The sequence below is a fragment of the Ictidomys tridecemlineatus genome, chromosome 1, assembly GCF_052094955.1.
Source record: "Ictidomys tridecemlineatus isolate mIctTri1 chromosome 1, mIctTri1.hap1, whole genome shotgun sequence".
NCBI lineage: Eukaryota > Metazoa > Chordata > Mammalia > Rodentia > Sciuridae > Ictidomys > Ictidomys tridecemlineatus.
In genome coordinates this window covers 4,599,077-4,617,488 of record NC_135477.1, presented here as the reverse complement: position 1 = coordinate 4,617,488, position 18,412 = coordinate 4,599,077, and the positions used below count along the sequence as shown (strand labels likewise).

General features: G+C 51.8%; 1 protein-coding gene across 5 annotated transcripts in view; it reads left to right on the top strand.

The window, feature by feature from the left end:
• Window positions 1–18,412, top strand: part of Dock1 (dedicator of cytokinesis 1) — a 461,323-nt gene that overhangs the window by 401,395 nt on the left and 41,516 nt on the right. For all 5 annotated transcript variants that reach the window (XR_013427043.1, XM_078024305.1, XM_078024303.1 and 2 more), the window contains exons 39-46: window positions 3,202–3,291; window positions 4,083–4,187; window positions 8,825–8,966; window positions 9,097–9,175; window positions 10,565–10,649; window positions 13,600–13,686; window positions 16,131–16,307; window positions 16,894–16,977. Coding sequence is in view for 4 of the 5 variants with exons in the window: in XM_078024305.1 (XP_077880431.1) it covers window positions 3,202–3,291; window positions 4,083–4,187; window positions 8,825–8,966; window positions 9,097–9,175; window positions 10,565–10,649; window positions 13,600–13,686; window positions 16,131–16,307; window positions 16,894–16,977 (849 nt within the window). In the remaining variant the exon portion in view is untranslated. The remainder of the gene's footprint in view (window positions 1–3,201; window positions 3,292–4,082; window positions 4,188–8,824; window positions 8,967–9,096; window positions 9,176–10,564; window positions 10,650–13,599; window positions 13,687–16,130; window positions 16,308–16,893; window positions 16,978–18,412) is intronic.

Below are 18,412 nucleotides of genomic sequence, written 5' to 3'. Positions count from 1 at the left end.
GAGTATGCCCTTTCCCTTCCCTGTGTGGGAAGCAGGTGAGTTGAAGAATGGATGGAATCCTCTTCCCTTAAGAAGTATCCCCTTGCGAGTCACAGCAGGGGAGCAAGCTGAATGGAGCCACTTCTGGGTCCTGGTGATTCAGCTGGAATCTAAGCGATACTCAGCTGCTTCTGCTCCCTGATCCCGCCAGATCAGGGTCCGTGGGCCCTGCACCCCAGTGGTCAGCCATCAGCCTCACCCGGTACCTTTCCTGCTGCCACTCTGGGAACCCAGGAAGGAGTTTCCTCAGAAAGGAACGGTTTCTACTCAAGGAACGTGAAGAAATGGCGGCTCCTGGAAGCAGGAGATTCAGAGAGCGGGGACAGATCGTCATCTGCAGGGAACGGAAGCAATCATCCTCCGGTGGAGAGCGGTGGGGAGAGAGTGGGCGCTGAGCAGCCAGGAGCTGGCTTTCCCAAGGTGCCACCACTGGATTAAGGACCTCAGATTGGAAAATAAAGCTGTCTGCGGATACGGGCTTTTTCATTTGGGGCTGCGTGAACCTCCTGAGCCTCCAGCTCTTCTAAGAGTGGAGCTGGGCCAGACGTTCTCGCCAAGGTTAAAGCGATTCTTTCACGGAGATAATCTAAATCTAGATCATATTGAATCTGTTTTCTCTCTGGCGCTGAAATATTTTCCACGGTGCTCACGTTGGAAATATGAATTACCCACACTCTTCTTTCAAGCCCTGTCCAATTAGAAGTAGATGAAAATCTCCTTGGTGCAAAATCCTTTAACACAGGCGGAGGGGAAGAAGGGAATATATATTTATAGAAAATCTGATAGAAAACACAAGCACGTAACCTCAGGGTGAGCCGGGTGAGATATTTACTCAAGACTTATATTTCTTTTAAAAACAATTACTTTTGATATGTATCTAAAGTACCTCATCTGTCATTTAGGATAAAGACAGATTAAGCTTTTACCGGGGAATGAATTAGAAACTCTAGCATTCTTGGCAGCTAAGTGAACGTATGCGCTTGCAGAGAACTAAAGAAAAATCCAGTGAAGGGGACCTACAAGGAACAGTAATGTTGTCTTTGAAATGGAAATATGCTAAGGGAGGCATGCTCGCTGGAGCTTAAAAGAAACATTAAAAGTGAGAGAGATTCCCTCCCTGGGAATGTGGGCTTGGGCTCTGACAAAGGACTGCCAAAGATCTGGAGGATCAGAGGTAGGTATTCAAAGAATGTGCCGCCATGTTAAACCAAAGGGAACAGGAACCCAGAGTGGGGGACTTCAGGTCGCACATCTCTGCCACCTCCTCCTGTCCCTGGACACTGCTCCTATCTCTGAAATTTACTCTGGGCTTATTTTGTTGTTGTTGCTGTTTTTCGAAGTACTAAAATACACAACTTTTACTCCAGAATATCTTTTTTTTTCTCGTCAGAAGTAACTGATGGCTTCTTAGAGTAGTCACATGAAAAGAGTAATTTGGAAACATTTAAGTAAAACAGGGTTCTTCAGTGTATTGGGTGATTCAGTCATAAGCAAGGCCTTCAGGGGCCCATCGTAACAAGAAAAGACAAAGATGAGTAGGTGGGATGGGGGCACTTCGTGTCACAGGTGCACCAGGTGAGGAGCCGCAGCCTAAATTCCTGTGGGATCCCAGGTTAGGGACTCGCCTGGAATCCTGAAACCCATTGCTGCAGGAGGGTTGGGAGCAACTGGAAGCGCTGGTACATGATCTTCAGGAACAAGAACTTTGGAGAAAGGCCATCCTGGGCCAAGTCCACCACTTACCTTCAGGCCCATGACTTGCCTGCCTGATCCTCAGCCTGCTCATTGGCAACACAGACGGGGAAGACACAGCCACCCCACAAGGTGGTTGAAGGGCTTAAACCCGGAAAGACGGGTGGCTGGACTTATCGTCAGCTGCAAGAAGCTAAGAGCCATGGGCATGTTCCTGGGGGTGTCGGCATTGCTGCTCCCTTGGAGTAGGATGCCCACATGGGTCTTTAGGGTCCCAGCAGGAGGGAGTCAAAGTTAAGGGAAGGATGAGTAGCTGGCCACAAATTCAGCCCTCCCACCTGCGGAGTGGCACAGAGAGGAGAACAGGGGCTGTGGCTGGGGACACAGCATGGGTGAGGGTAGAGCTTCCCTGGATTCAAGCCGCGAGGCTGTTCCTGAGCCTTGTTAAGCAGGCCCGGTCTGGAGTCCAGCGGTTTGACGGATGGATGTACGGTGCAGGTCTTGCAGTCTCTGAAGGGGAGAGCCGGGAGCTTTCCCGTCTGGACCCATCACTGAAGGTTCTGAAGTGAGGGCCACTGTGGAAGCGCAGAGAGGCTGGGCAGCAACCAGACTGGCTTCCAACGGGGGTGCTTCCTCTGAATTTCCACGTTCTTCTCAAGGCATCCACTGGATATTATTTTTCCCCTAGGAAAATTTAGCCTCCTGTACATCAACAAATTATCACATTACCCATGTGTCAAAAGTTCAGCCACATTTTTAAGAATCAGGTACTTGGAAAGGCACTTTTAATTATTTACCATATAAACTTTCCCTTTTTCAAAATGGTGGCAGGACCTGTATCCACACGGTACCTGCGCATGGAGGCAGCTTTCTGCAAGCTTGAACTTGGACTTGAAATACATCCTTTCTGGCAGCTGGCATCTTGGGCCATGGCGTTTATTAAGTGGGATCATTTTGGAAAGTGGCCAAATCAGGCCCCTCATCCCACTTAAGTCTCCTCACAGCCTCCCGTCACCTGCTGTCCTTCTGCCTGGCTCCAAGGCTGTCCTGAGAGACGGGTCTTGGCAGCCAGGACTGACAGTGGGAGGAGGAGGACAGGGTGGGTGAGGACGGGCTTGCAGACCTCCGTGGGCAGAGGGCAATGTGCTAAGCCAGGGGTTGACCAGTTAGTCAACAGACACTGCATCCTAAGCCAGAGGACAGGAGCCTCCAGGGAATCCTGACATCTCCCCAACATTGTCCCCTGGCGTTTCGGTTAACGCAGTGTGCGGCTCCCCTGTCCCCTGTGAGCCGTGGGTGGCTGCCCTACATCTCCTGACATCTCCCCGACATTGTCCCCTGGCGTTTCGGTTAACGCAGTGTGCAGCTCCCCTGTCCCCTGTGAGCCGTGGGTGGCTGTCCTGCTGCTGGACCCTGGCCGTAGCCTTCCGCTCGGGTCTCCTCACCATCCTTCTCTCTTGTGACACACAGATGTGGGAGGAGGCCATCGCCTTGGGCAAGGAACTCGCGGAGCAGTATGAGAACGAAATGTTTGATTATGAGCAGCTCAGTGAATTGCTGGTAGGTCTTCCTCGTTTTTGCTTAAACGACAAGAGGCAGGTCAAGCCTGCTCTCCTGGAACCTCCTTTTGTACTTTCTCCTTGGGATTCGCCCCAGGCATCCCCCAGCCTTGGCCTGGTTCTTGGTGCCATCCAGCAAGATGGCCTTGCTAATCTGCTGTTTGCTCCTGGCCCTGGCCAGCCCTTGTTACCAGACTGGGGCTCCTGTGAGTGGATTTTACGTAGACACCAGCGGACCCCCTGTGTACGTGATCTGGGGAGTGCAGGAGTCTCCAGGAGCTTCTTGGATTCTAAAAACCAATGCCTTCCACAAGAGGAGAGTGGACAGATGGAAGCTCTGGAAGTTTCTAAGTCCAGCCTTCTCAGCTAACCAGTCTTGTATTCAAGAGATCACATTGATGAGGTGGCAATATTTATCATTAACTTAGAGCAAAGTAATTGAAGCCTTTTTGATTCTTCTTTAATGTACCTCAGTACCTGGTCCATACCATTCATCCACCAAGGGCCACCATGTAATCAAAGTGAAACAGACTGTCTCGGGGTTACCTCTTGTGGTTATTGAGAAGCCCCATGAATTATGACTGGTTGCTGAATTTGGCTTGTTTATTCAGGATCCCTTGCTGATTGATGGGGGATAAGTGAAAAAGAATGTCAAAACCATCAGTGAGATTAGACCCAGGTGCAGGCCTCCGGGCCTCCCGCCCTGCAGGAGCTGCCAAAGCTTAGAGAGCTCACAGGAGGAGCCCAGGGGAATGCTGCTTAAGCCTGAACTGCACTTTCTCTTCCTTACAGAAAAAGCAGGCTCAGTTTTATGAAAACATCGTCAAAGTGATCAGACCCAAGCCCGACTATTTCGCTGTTGGCTACTATGGACAAGGGTTCCCCACCTTCCTTCGGGTAAGTTCTGTTCTACTCAGTCTGAGCTGGGATTGCAGCTGCCTGGGCAGCAATCCCTTTTCCCAAGGTGTTTTGCAAGGTGTTTTGCCCAACTCTGAACTGGAGGAGCTGAGAATATATTTTTTGATTGCGTGGGTGTAACCCTTTGGTTCGATTTTTCCTGAAAAGAACTCTCTTTCCAAGATTTATGTGTATTTTTAATGGTGCTAAAATATGCATAACATGAAATTTACCATTTGAATCACTTTGGGTTGTATAGTTCAGTGGCATATGCACTGCCATCACCCTGTCGATCCACCCCCAGAACTTTTCATCTTGCAAAGCTAGGACTCGGTCCCCTAGCTCTCCACGCCCCCTCCAGCCTTCGGCAGCCACCCTTCTGCCTTCCATGCCCGTGGGTCTGACTGCTCTAGGTGCCTCATGTGAGTGGGCTCAGGCAGTACTGTCTCTCTTGTGTCTGGCTTCTTTCATTCAGCATGGAGTCCTCAAGGCCCACCCATGTTGTAGCAGGAGTCAGAACTTCATTCATTTTTTCAGGCTGAAAAATATTTTGTGGTGTCAATAGACCATATTCTTTTTATCTATTTATCTCTTGATGGATGTTTGGGTTGCTTCCACCCTTTGGCTACTGTGAATAATGCTGCTGCAATGTGTATTTGTAATTACATATAAACATTGGAGATGGATCCCCAGGGCCACCACGCTAGGAACCACTGCATCCCGGAGGCCGGTGGGTGCTGTTGGAATGTGATCAGAGTGGTAACCACCATCACCCGCCAGACTCCATTCCCCGATATTCACAGGAGGCTGGAGGAGACGTGTGTGAAGAAAGGCCACCTGAACAACTAGTAAAGTGGTTTCAAGTTTCTCAAAAGCACATTCTTGGATGCCACTGACCTGAGGGTCGTGATTTCTTGCCCTGTCTTGTGGCATGTTTTATGACACGTGGTTTTTCCTCACCCCAGGCAGCCCCGTGTGGTTTAGGGCTACAGAATTTCCATGGCAGGAGCATGGCTGTGGTATGGGGGGTGGGGGGCGGTGAGGCCGGCAAGGAGATCCTCCTGGTCCCAGAGCTGTGCTTCCCGGCCTTCGTTTGCTGATTGCATGGGGCTCCCTGTGAGATGAGGCACCCCTTCACCTACCCCCACAAGGTGCCAATGATCCCCCTACCGAGGACATGCCAGTCTTTGTGGGAATGGCCCACACCGTTCTGGTCTGTTCCAGAAGGTGAGGTTGGGTGACCCCTCACTCAGTGACCCCCTAGTGACTGAGGCACCTGACTGTGAGCTCGCTGCTGCCAGGCCCTCCCGCTGCCTTCACTGTGCAGTGAAGACAGTGGTGGATCACAAAGGCAGGCTGGAGAGAAGGTCTTCCTGCCCAGAGAGAGAGCAAAGGGTGTTCAGTGACGGCCTCCAAAACAGACTGAAGGGAGGCCTGAGGTGGCAGGCGACGCACTTGAAGTTGCGAAGGACACTCATCAGTGCTTGTGTCTGCACCTGTGCCCGGGGGGTCTGCTGAGAGCCCACCCTGCATGTGCAGTCCCTGCTGTGCTGGGGGACAGAGGGGCCGTGGGCCCTGGGGACACTGGGCTGCCTGAGTGTGGCAGCTGCTAGCTGGACTTGCAAGGCATGATGACGACATTGAGCAAGGCAGCAGCCTGCCTCGAGTCTGCCAGTGGAAAGCCTGGGACTCACGTGGCCATAGAGCCAATGGCCGCAAGTTGTGCTGGGAGCTCCAGCCACTGCGGGCTGCAGGGACGGTCCTGGGTCACTTGCACTGTCCGAGGACAAAATGCAAAGTATGAATAAAGAGTTTAATGGTCTTGATTAATATTGAACTGACTTTCCCGGCACACCTGAATAATTTTGTGGGGCTGTGGCAATATATTTATTACGCTTCACAGATCACCTGGCAGGGGTCAGTCGGACAATGACATTAGCAGTGACCACAAAGCAGGTGGAAGACGTGGTGGCCAGGCTGCTGGCAGAGGAGCCTCTGAGGAACTCGCTTTCCCCTGGCTCTGCCGTCCCCCCCGAATCAATCTGGGTTTTGCATGCATATTAATATTTATACTCCTCACAAGGAATAAATATCTTTGCCCGTGTGTACATTTTCCCCTTGTTTTCTTGTTCGAAGGGACTACCTCAGCGTGCAAAGTAATTGACATTTCTGGAAAAGGGTATTAGTGTTTTCTTCTATAACTCACTAGTGTTTTTATATTAAAGCCTTTATATACATTTTTATTATTGTGCTTTTTTCTAATATAAAACATAATAAATGCATGCTAGTTTCATAGTAGCCTGTTATATATTAAATCTCACTGAATTTCTGGAGTGTTTGGCTTTATATCGCCTCCTAAGGTACCCATGTGGGTATTTATATTTCTAATTAAGACTACACATTACTTTGGTTTCTGCTTGGCATTAGTTTTCATAGAAATAAAACATTTTTCTTCCCTAATGGTGCTTTTAGACATACCTAAGCATAAAGTGGAAAAATCATTCAATTCTTAAACCGTTTCTTCCTCGCTAATTCTTAAAAACTCAGAAGACACTGCTCCTAGAGAAGAGGGACGTCTTAGTCTGCTCAGGTTGAAGTAACAAAATACCTTCAACTGGGTCATAGATAAACAGCAGAAGTTTGTTTTTTGACTGTTCGGAGGCCGAAAAGCCAGAGCAAGATGCAGCAGACGTGACATCCGTGGGGGTCTGCTCCCCTCAAGGCAGGGGGACGACAGCTCTCTGGAGCCCCTGGTGACCTGATGGCCTCCCAAGTGTCCCACGTTTAACACCGTTGCCTGGTTGATTAGGAGGGACACAAACTTGCAGACAGTAGCAGGGATAAGCTAATCGAATGTTCTAAGATTTCTCTCTATCTCTGAAAACCCATTAATTAGACAGATTTTAATTTGACTTCAGGCTGAGTCTCTGAGAGATAAATTTAAAAATACGCAGCAAAATGCTGTTCCCGGCTGCCTCTGGCTGCCTCGCTCTCTCTCTCTCTGGCGTCTGTCCAGGGATTGCCAAGATATGACAGGGCTGTGCCTGACTCATGACCAGCCAGTCCTGAGTCTTCCCAACATCTCCTGATGGAAGGGACACAGGTCCAGTGCAGCCAAGACCCACCCATGGCTCCTACCCATGGTCTCTCCCTGCCACAGTTTCCAATTAGGTGGAGACGGCCCTGGGCAGGGGAGCCTTGACCTGTCTGTGACTCATTGTCATGCAGAACCCACTCGGGGATCTGAGAAGGGATGGAGAAGAACCTGCCTCCAGATGTATTTACAGTCACTGTCACACTCATCTGGAGATGGCCTCCACAAGAGCCTTGTGTAAGGAGGGGGCTTATCTTCATCTCTCCACCAAGGTCCCTTGACTGGCCCCTGACGGACTCTCCAGCTTAGGGAGCATCATCTGAGATGGATAAAATCCAACCCTTAGAAGAAGAGCCCTCACCCCAAGTCACCATTTACTTTCCATTCCTTGATGAATGGGGGTCCGCACGGCAACTCTGATTGCAGTAAGGACAGACCTGCCATCCACCTCTCTCCAGCCTCTCACCACCAGGAGCCTGAGAGCCCAGCATCTGGGTCTGGACACATTTCCCTTGGTTTCTGCTCTTCTGTTGCTGTCTCCCAGGAATCAGCTGAGGATGGCCATGCTCAGGCCCTGAGGTCCCACCTTTGTCCCAGGCTATCTTAAATTCCTTCAGAAGGACAAAAAGCACTGAAGTAGAGCTGTGGGGGAGAGACACCTGCTCTCTGGTCCCCACCTCAGTTTCTCATGTGGGCTGTCCGGCTGGGTCTGGGAACCTGTGGGTACAAGAGCTGACCAACAAGAGGGAAGCATCAGAGTTCATTATTTTTGCATGTATCTGGGGATCTTCACAAGAGAGTGAAGTCCAAGGCAATGGCTAAAGCAGGATGTTTTAATACTTTCTAGACAAAGAACAGTAAATCCCTAACAGAATGACAGGACAGATGTATCTGGACTCCGGTAGTAAATTCTAGGGCTATCACTATGGGGGCAGAAGATCAGGATGACTTTAGAATGTGTTGTTCAGGTTCTCTGCTGGCCCAGTTACCAGGGATCCGGGCTATTTTCCATCCTTGGTATACCAAGGACCTTCCTCCCAGAAGGATTCGTATGGTAGGACTTGCTGCACGGAGGAAAGCAGGCCACATCCTTTCTGAAGTTACTATTCCCCAGTAATTCCAGTTTGAAACAGTCATTACACCCCTTGGGCACATTTTGCGATGGCCAATCCTTCACCCTTTCAGGGCCTACCCAGGAAGGAGTGCAGATGTCATTCTCTGCCTGCCCTGCCAGTTTCCGCCTTTTCTCACCAGGCCTGGGGCTCCCATTGCTCCCCTGGTTTTGCATAGCTTTTAAATTGGTTGCCACTGCTGAGACTGACATATCTCAAGATGTGGGTAACCTGCTGCTGCCTAGGCAGTGTAACTCAGGAGGCTTTGGTCCTGTGTCCTCCATGGGGAAGAGCCACACCATCGCGTCCTGTTCTCACACGCAGTCGCATTTTTAAAAAACTTCCCCACATACCTTGAAGACTGGCGCTTTGGCTTGTGAGCGTTTCTGGCCTCCCCTGTGGTGTTATGCAATGAACGTCTTTGTTTCCAGGGAAAAGTTTTCATTTACCGGGGGAAAGAGTATGAACGCAGAGAAGACTTTGAAGCCCGACTACTAACTCAGTTTCCAAACGCAGAGAAAATGAAGACCACATCTCCACCAGGCGACGACATCAAAAACTCGGCTGGCCAGTGTATCCTTTAAGACCCCCTGCTGACTCCGCTAGCAAGGGATGCCCGGGCGGTTGCAGGGCTGGGTGGCTCGGGCTTCTCTCCAGGCCGACATCCCTGCTGCCTGTTGATCCTTAACCCCCTTCCCCTCAGACATCCAGTGCTTCACGGTGAAGCCGAAACTCGATCTGCCCCCTAAGTTCCACCGCCCGGTGTCCGAGCAGATTGTAAGGTAATTTTGCTCATAGGATGGGAGATGGGAGTGGCTGTGGGGCCCTCCGGCTGGTGACTCTGCCTTTTGAAGGGTGGATTTCAGCCAGCCTTGAGCACTCCCAGGTTCTCTCTGCCCTCTTCCAATTGCACGGGATGCTCCTGATTCCCAGCTTCCACCCAGGGTGGGGAGGAGTGGCCCCAGCCTGAAGGGTACCATGCTGATTCCCCTCCCAAGGTTGGGGACAAGGAAAACTCTGAGGAGGGAGGCGGCCTCTGGTCACTTGAGACCCATGAGGTGGGAGACTTCCCTGTGGAGCACTTCAGCTGTGCCCAAGCCCAGTCCCACACCCAATCTGAGCGGAAATACGAGGCTGTGGCAAGAAAGAGACTCGAACATTTGCTCCTGATTAAGCTCAAGATAAAAACCCTCCACCCATGAACCAGCATGGTGAGTGGTTTTTAGACCTCACTGTCCGAATTTGCGTGGGATGGTGCCTGGCAGTTTGCGTCGCCCCTGACGTAGCGGTGGTGCAGGAACATCTGCTTTTGCAGATGGCTCTTTGATGGGAAGATCCTCATTCCGGTGAAAACATTAGCCTCCTGGATGGCCCGAGGGCCCTCAGGATCTGCTTGTCTGGCATCCTCAAGTTCGGTGGTTTCTCCGAGCTTTCCTCATTTCTTTGACCTTTCGTCAGCAGTAATGGATGTAGACCCAGACTCCGTGTGTTTGCAAGAGATTGTTTTCACAAGGCATGCATTTTAAGGTTTGCAATGTCTTTTCTCAGGGAGGGCCTTTAAGTAAACATGAAACTGTAGAGTCTCTCAGTTCCTTTAGACGTATTTCCGTGTAGGGGGAGAAAGAAGTCCCCCCGCCCTGCCTGGCCTAGGCAAAGCCCACCCCTTGCCCACAGGAGGAAGGCAGGCACATACATTCCACGGGTGCCACTCTTTCAGATCTGCATTCTATAGATCTGAAACTAAATTATGGAGCATCTTTCTAAAAATAATGAATGCATCCATTTTTAACTGTTTTAGAAAGTAATTAATTATTAAGTTATCAAATAACTTAATTGCTAAATTATTGAAGCAAATGATGAAACGATTTCTTAAATAATGAACACATACGTTGAAGGCACAGCCCGGCCCCTCTGCTTCCCTTCCCTTTTCCCCACTTTACCTCTCACTCTGACCCAGTATCCCTTCTCCCTGAGGGTTGGCATGGACCCAGAGGTGCTAAAACCTCAAGTTCATTTTGCACCTGCCAGGGTTTACCTTCAGAGGCTGCTGGGCGAAGAGGCAGCAGGTCAAGGCGGCAGCCGCTTCCCGGGATATAGCTAAGGCCAGATCCTGCATCTAAAGTGAACGGGCTGTTTAAGGTTAATGTCTGAAGACATTTCTGTCTCTGCAGCTTTTACAGGGCAAACGAGGTCCAGAGATTCGAATATTCCAGGCCGATCCGGAAAGGAGAGAAAAACCCAGATAATGAATTTGCGGTAAAACAACACCACTGATTCTACCAACAACAGGAGTGCCCCGGAAGAGTGTGGCCTTGGGGCTGCCACGCCTCTGGGCAAAATGTGTGGGAATCCTATCCCCTCTCCCCTCCAAATGTAGCAAAGCCATCAACATTTCACACACAGATCTTGAGGTTTCGGTGTATAGTAAGGTGCCTAACATGGGAAGGTGCGGGGCTTCCCTTGAGCCCAGCCCCTGTGCTGGAGCAGGTGCTGTATCTCTAGCTACAGTTGGGTGTGAGATGCCCAGTGCTGACAGGACCTCCTGCAGGTGACGTGAGGGTCAGCAGATGGGCTGAGTGTAGACGCAGATGCTGGCACACCATGCAGTGTCCAGCCTGAACTTCACTATATCTCAGCAGCTGCAGAAGGATTTCTGCCTGGATGCTGCTGACACCAGGGGCCAGGTGATTCTCCGTGGTGGAGGCTGTCCTATGCATCGCAGACTGTTTAGCAGAATCCCTGACCCCTGCGCACCAGATGCCAGTATCACTTCCCCAGTTGTGACAACCAATCCAAAAGTTGTTCCAGACATCACCAAATATTTGTCCCTTTTTGGAAACCATAGCATTGAAGTCATGGAAATATTAACACACATCCTTATTACAGCCTTTTAGAAATTATAGGTACAAACTGATTTAATGAATTTCATTTTAAAAAAGCACCAGACAAGCCAGAATTTTCTTAAATGATAACATTTCTCCCTTGTTCATGGAAAACCTCCAGAGACCCATGTACAGGCCCCTATGGCATGAGGCTGCAGCCCTGGGGATTCTGGGAGCACCCGCACTGCAGGAGATGGCGCTGCTCTAGTCTGCAGTCTGGTGGCCCCTGATGAGGGGTCAAAGGTACCTCAGTGCCTGCTCATGGCCCAGAGCAAAGCTCGGAGCTCTTTGTCAGGGCTGCCTTGGGACCTCCATTCTGTCTCCCTGCAAATCTTCCGGTTTCTTTCAATCATGTGATCCTCAAAAACATCTGAGTCTCCTCTGTCAACTCCTGGGAGCTCCCTGGGGGAGCCCCTCCAGCTAGGAGGCCAACCCCTTGTGTGTCAATAGGAGCTTGGAGTGTGTGAATCCAAGACCTACAGTTTTAACACACTGGTGTCTAAAGACCAAGGCTCTTTCTCTTGCGTGAACGTCCTTGGTGACTGGTCGCTGCTGTATTTCTGTAACAATGGGGGCCCAACCTTGGTATATCCAACCCAGACACCCATCTAAGGGGGCAGCTTTCTGAGCAGTCGGCCTCCAGCCATCCTGCCATTGTGTATGTTGTGTCTGGGTCGCGGGTTTGTTGGCTTTTCCTCGATCCGCTCCTCTCCCATCTGGAAGTGCATATATTCTTACACCGTAAAGAAATAGACACAAGGAGTCCAGCAAATTGCCAAAATGCCAGCAACAGGGGAGCAGAGCTAGGAATAACCCAGGCTCCCGATGTCTTGAGCTATGCCAAGCCTCACAGGCTGGGCCTCTCCTGGATGGCCCTGAAAACCAACATGACCCCATTATGTCCTCATGCTTGCATGCAGCCAGGAGCCCAGGGTCTAGTCCTCCATGGACTGGTCAAAACCTCAGGCTTCCAGATAAGCACAGGGTATTCACAGCCCAGGTAAATGGGGCTTTGCTGTTTCATGGGGAGTTTGGCTTCTCAGGCCCCAGGGGCAGAGGCTGTGGAAGCCCAGCCAAGAGCAGGGCAAGGAGGCTCAGCGCCTTCAAACCTTGCAAGGGCTGAAGCTCCTGCCAGCAAGGGCCAGTGGAGGAGGAGACCCAGATGGCCACCCCTCCCAGGAGTGGAACCACGGAGAAGGTGCTGGAGGTGTGGTCTAAACAGGTTCTGAAAGAGCAAGTGCTACCCTTCAAAGGCCAGTGCCTGAGAGGGTGACCACAGGGGGCCTGGCCTGTGTCCCTGAGGTCCCAACTGGGCCCTTGCTTTCCTTCTCCAGGAATCTCAGAGGTTTCCAAGATCCAGACAGCTTTCAGGAATTGTTGACATCCCATGATCCCATCTACATAAATCTAGACCCTATTGGTAGGGCTGGGAATCTAACTCTGCGATAGAGCACATGCTTAGCATGCACAAGGCCTCTGGTTCCATTCTCAGCACAAAAAAAAAAAAAAAAAAAAGACAGGTCTCGATTGCTACTGGCAGAAGAAATTGGTGCTCAGGATTCTGCCTTACAGGCTGGAATGGCAGAGGAGGTCGCAAGCCAGGCAGGCTTGAGCAGGCGGAGGCCAGGGTTGCAGTTTGCCCTGAGTTGTGGCTCTGCAACCTGAAGGCAGCGTAGAATGATGCTTGACACCTTTTCCTGCAGTATGCAATGTCTACTTTACAAAGAGTACATTTCATAAAATGGCGTTTTTATTTAAAATGTATGTACACATTTTAAAAATGCAGAGAGTGGAAAGTCTTGAGTAATACACCAGAATGTTCAGGTTGTCATCTCTGCATGGTGAGTAACTTTCTCCCTTCCATTTTCATATTTTCACAAAAATGTTCTAAAATACTAATTTTATTAGGATGTGAGAGGTCAGTTTTGATAAACCCAGCCTTCCTGAATGCATTAGCACCTTTGAATTTGTTTTGAACTCAAAGTACAGCTAATATGAAACTCATTTGGCACCATCCCAAATCTATATAAGAGGCCCCACCAGTCTGAACTATTTACACCTCCCCGTCTCCTACATCCTCTTTGCCAGATACCAGGGAGGTGGGCCCTCATGGCTAGGAAACAGGACGCTTGGGTAGGTGCTGTGTGGCTGTTAAGCAGAGCGTGGCTTATGAGGTGGCACTGCAACACACACCTGCCCTGCCCTGCCCCAGGCAGAAGCTGCTGCTCAGGAAACCTCTGCCCAGGGGTCCTGTGAATCCCCATGGGGGCAGAGCCAGCCCCCGCTGATGGCCTCCTAACACAGGTTTTGTGTTCCTGTTGCAGAATATGTGGATCGAGAGGACCATATACACCACAGCCTATAAATTGCCTGGCATTTTAAGGTGGTTTGAAGTCAAATCTGTTTTCATGGTAAGAACGAACCCTGGAAGCCATCATCCCCTTCCCTTCCCAGCTAGGGTCGGATACACCCTCCTGGCAGGCTGCCCACAGCAGACCCTGCAATGCAGGTGGCCCCGCTGCACGTTCCTCGGCGCGCCCATGTCACCTCGCCCCATCCCACCCCCAGTACCTTAGTGGAAGAGCTGTGGAAACACAACCGAGAACTGGCTTTCTTTGTAAGAAAACCGGACCAAGATCTCATTTCTCCTCTCAGTATTTAATTTCAATCATAGCTGGGCTGTTTTGACAGTTCTTTCCCTTCCCTAAATGAAAAGTTTAAAACAAGTTCCAATTTACATAAACTTTTTACAAAATCTTTCTTCTTGATGGTTTTATTGCCATTTACATGACAAACAACTGAATTAATAGCACTCGCTCATTTCAAGTAAAAATAGCCTGAGAATAGACCCGGCCCCTACAGTTTTTAAAGGAAGGATGGTTCCCGTCTCGTTAACTAAACTCTGCATGGCTTTGGGACAGCTTCATTTACATGAAACTCACATTTATGGTGAGCTATGGGACAGCCTCATTTACATGAAGCAGCAGATCTATTAACTGCATGGAAATGTCAGGGCTGTGGCCATGCCAGTTTAAAAGTGCCGGTTGAGAAATGTTTTTGTTCCTGTGTCTTCATGGGGCAGGATCCCAGCCCTGGGGTAGCACTTGCCACCAGTTTGCAGTGAGTCCCCTGAAGCACCTGGTGGTTGGCTCTAGGACGAGGCTGCAACCTTCTGTCCAGCCTGTGTCTACCATTCCCCTTTGGCCTGGCTGGCTGGAGCTCCAGGTCCTTCCATGAGCATTTGCCTGCTCTGACAGACCTCTTGCCCTGACCCAGGAGACTGCCAGGATGCAGCCCTGGCTTCCTGCTGGGCCCCCGAGGCTCTCTGCCTACCCTCTTGGGAGATACTGACCCTTTCTGCTCTGGGACCTCCCATTCTATTCTCCAGACCTCTCAGATAGATGGAGGGCTGTGCCGAGTGGGGTCAGGTGGCAAAACTACAGCCCCTTCATGGGGTGTGTGGAGGTGGTAACGTCCCCATGGGACAGAGGAGCAGGCACTAATCCTCTTGGGAGCCTCTGCCCGTGAGATCGTGGAGCCTGACCTTTTGTGAGGACACAGCTCCTCGGTCTATGCTGGCCATTTTTAACAGATTGAAAGGGCTGGAAGCCAAATAATCCCAGAGTGGTGGGACTGGAACCCCGCTGCAGACCCCTTCCCCTGCCATGCCTCCGGGAACAGACCCTGTCCTCACAGGGGCAGCCGCTAGCTGTTTGACGAAGACGGGAAACGTTCTTTCTTGAGGTAAATGGGTTCAGTGACTGGGGATGAGCAGCCAGTTAAAGGGCATCCTGCCCCAGAAGTCATGTTCCTAGGACGGGACATTCCACTGTCTGACACGGGTGAGGACGGCTTTCCTGGGAGTGCATGTGACGAGGGCCACCCTCAGTAGTGTGCACATGGGCGACCACAGGTCCCTATATCGGGTCACAGATGGGCACGTCGACCAGGCGCTGGCCTCTGTGGACCACTTCCTCTGCAGCCGCTGGATTGTCGTGCTAGAGTCTGGCGATCCCCACTTGTCCGTTCTCTGCCCTCTCTGCTCCCCCTTCCCCAGCCACCTCTCCCCACCCAAAAGGCGTTCCCGAGGCTGCAGCAAGAATGCTGGAGGCTCTGCTTAGCCATTTGCTGGGGACACCCCAGTCCCTGGACATGGCTGAGGCCCATCACACCTCCTTTGGGAGGATCACAGGGACCGAGGCCATCTGGACATGGGTCCCATGGCCCAGCCTCAGTGGGAGAGCACAAGGCCTGGTAGTTGGTGTGGGCTGCATACCATGCTGCTCTTAGGGCACCTTCGGGTTCCGCCAGACAGGGCTCCTGAGAAGGACAGAGGCGGAAGAGAGGGAAGCAAGCCCAGGAGGAGCTTCTCCCCTGCCTCCTGCGCGCACGGCTCCACTGCAGGCATGACCTTCCAGATGAGACGGCGAGCGTTCATCTTCCACATGGGGGTGTGTGGAGGCCCCTCCTTTGCCTTCCCAAACCAAAGGGGCCAGCAGGTTTCTAGAAGGGCAACTCTAGAACAAGCAGAGGCTAGGACACGTTCAAGGTCTCCTTTGGGGTAGTGTTGAGGCACTGCTCAGGGCTGAGTGTTTTCCCCGGATGACCACACGTGACCACAGCCGGGCAGCCTTGCTTTCTTTCTTTGGAATTTCCACATGAGAGTTCCATAACAGTGATGATAGAATCCCCAGCTGCTCCTGCCTCGGCCACAAGCAACCGCACGTCCAGCCATCTCTTGCGAGATGGTGTTGGGGAGAGGAGGTAGCCTGCCCCACCAGGACACCATGCTCCTCTGGTGAGGCCCAGGCAGCGGATGTGGCCATGCCATGGTACCATCTTCTCTTCCTTGCAGGTGGAGATCAGCCCACTGGAGAATGCCATTGAGACCATGCAGCTGACGAACGACAAGATCAGCAGCATGGTGCAGCAGCACCTGGACGACCCCAGCCTGCCCGTCAACCCCCTGTCTATGCTCCTGAATGGCATCGTGGACCCTGCTGTCATGGGGGGCTTCACCAATTACGAGAAGGCATGTGGCATGCTCGGGGTCACTAGGACAGGCTGAGCCTTCCAGACTCAAAGCCTGAAAACTACCTGGCCTCACTGAGCTCCCTCAGCAGTGATGGTGCCGTGGCCAGGCGCAGAGGCCGCCCCTGCAGGGGCTAGAATGTGTACCGTCTGACCCTTCCTCCAAAAAGCTTGTTGACCTCTGATCTAGACCAGGAAAAACAGACAGTGCACTGCCAGAGAGCAGGAAAAGGTGGCCCTCCCCTAATGCTCTGTATCCCTCAGGTTGTGTCCAGCCTGGGGCAGGTGCAGGGTGGGGACACGGGTGCAGCTGGCTGGGTGGTGTTCAATCTCCCCCAACTTGGCCAGGTGACTAGATCAGCTGTGGCCTTGCTGGACTCTCAGCATTGGGGCATCGCTGTGAATGGCCCACGGGCCATTTATTGTTTCACCTTAACATTTTGTCTTGGGACTGGGGAAGGTGTGACAGAAGGTCTGGAGTGAGCTGGGGAGAGCAGGGTCGAGGATCTGTTGTGGCCTGGTGTGAGGTAGAGGTGCACACTTCTGTGTTGGAGGAGAGGTGCACTGAGGGCTGTCTGTCTCCACAGGCCTTCTTCACAGATCGCTACCTGCAGGAGCACCCCGAGTCCCTGGCTCAGATCGAGAAGCTCAAGGACCTGATTGCCTGGCAGGTAGAGTCTGCAGTGGTGGCCTGGCCTGCCTGGGGGGATGGGGGAACAGGTCTAGGCTCAGGTCTCCTGGGCCCCTTGCACACTGCCTGCCAGCATGGAGGACTTTCGACTGAGGTCAGGTGCCCCTGGGTAAGCCACCTGGGCTGCCATGATGGGCCCAACCCCGGGCTGCACTCATCAACTTGAACAGCCAGAAAATTCTCTTGCAAATGAACAAGGTCTCTTCCTCCCCCTGCTTAGTTATTTCAGCTGCTAGAAAAATCTCTCTCTGACATCAGCCAGGACTTAGAGGCATGAAGCCCTTTGTCACAGCCTGTCTCAGGAAAGCCTCTGCTGTCTTGGGAGCTGTCGCGGAAGCTGCGGCGCTCTCCGCTCCAAGGCAGGCTCTGGGCTGCGGGTGTCCTCAGTTTGGTTTTCCCAGGGGAGATTCTGCATGGTATTTTGTTTCTGCTCATGCTCCTGAGGCCACCGAGCCCTTTTGGGAAGGCCATTGTCTTCAGGGTGGGTAACCTAACCCAGAGGGTGCTTCGTGTTCCCATGTGCCTGTGTGTCTCAGACCCTCCTGGCTCCGTGGCCCGGGGACATCCAGAGTGCTTCTCGGGGAGCTCCACCTCTGTTTGCCCTGTCCCTTGGGTTGCCCACTCGTCATGTGGGAGGCGAGGAGGGGGCTGTCCCCATCGTCACCAGATCAGAACCCCACGTGCTGGGCTGAGGAAATGGAGGGGGCCTGCCCCTCTTGGGCGGGGCGTCGTTCAGGCCACGTGGCTACGCTGGGGGTCCTGGGCTCCCTGCTGGGGCCTGAAGATCTGTGCGGTTGACTGGGCAGGGCTGTTCCTCTGAGGAGTCAGCTCTTGGGCATTCTCACCCTGACTGTCCCAGCAAGTCTCCTCTTCCTGGCTCTCTGACACCAGCACATTGGCCAGGGAGACGCGTGGGGTGGTGAGGCTGAGCGGTTTCAGCCGACTTAGAGGTCCGCCTAACTTGCATTCAAATGTATAGGCTGGACTTGTTGTTATAATTCTGATCATTTATATTTATATATGCACACCATATGTGTATTTATAAAGCATATAATCTGTGATAGATACCACAAAATTCAATATCTTAGCCATTTTTAAACTACAGTTCAGTGCTGTTAAGTACCTTCACAACAATGTGAAGGTACTTAGCAGCACTGAATTGTATGTTTTTCATCTTGCAAAACTGAAACTCTGTCCCCATCAAACAACCCCCCCTCCCCTCCCCCAGCCCTGGGTGCTCCTCATTCTGTTTCCTGCCTCCATGGGATTTGACAACTTTGGGAACTTCTCCTGAGTATACTCCTTCAGCATCTGCCTCTTCATCTGGTTTGGCTCACTGGGCAGGATGGCTTCAAAGTCCATCCATGCTGTGGCGTGTGTCAGGATTTTCTTCTTTTGAGGGCTGAGCAATATTC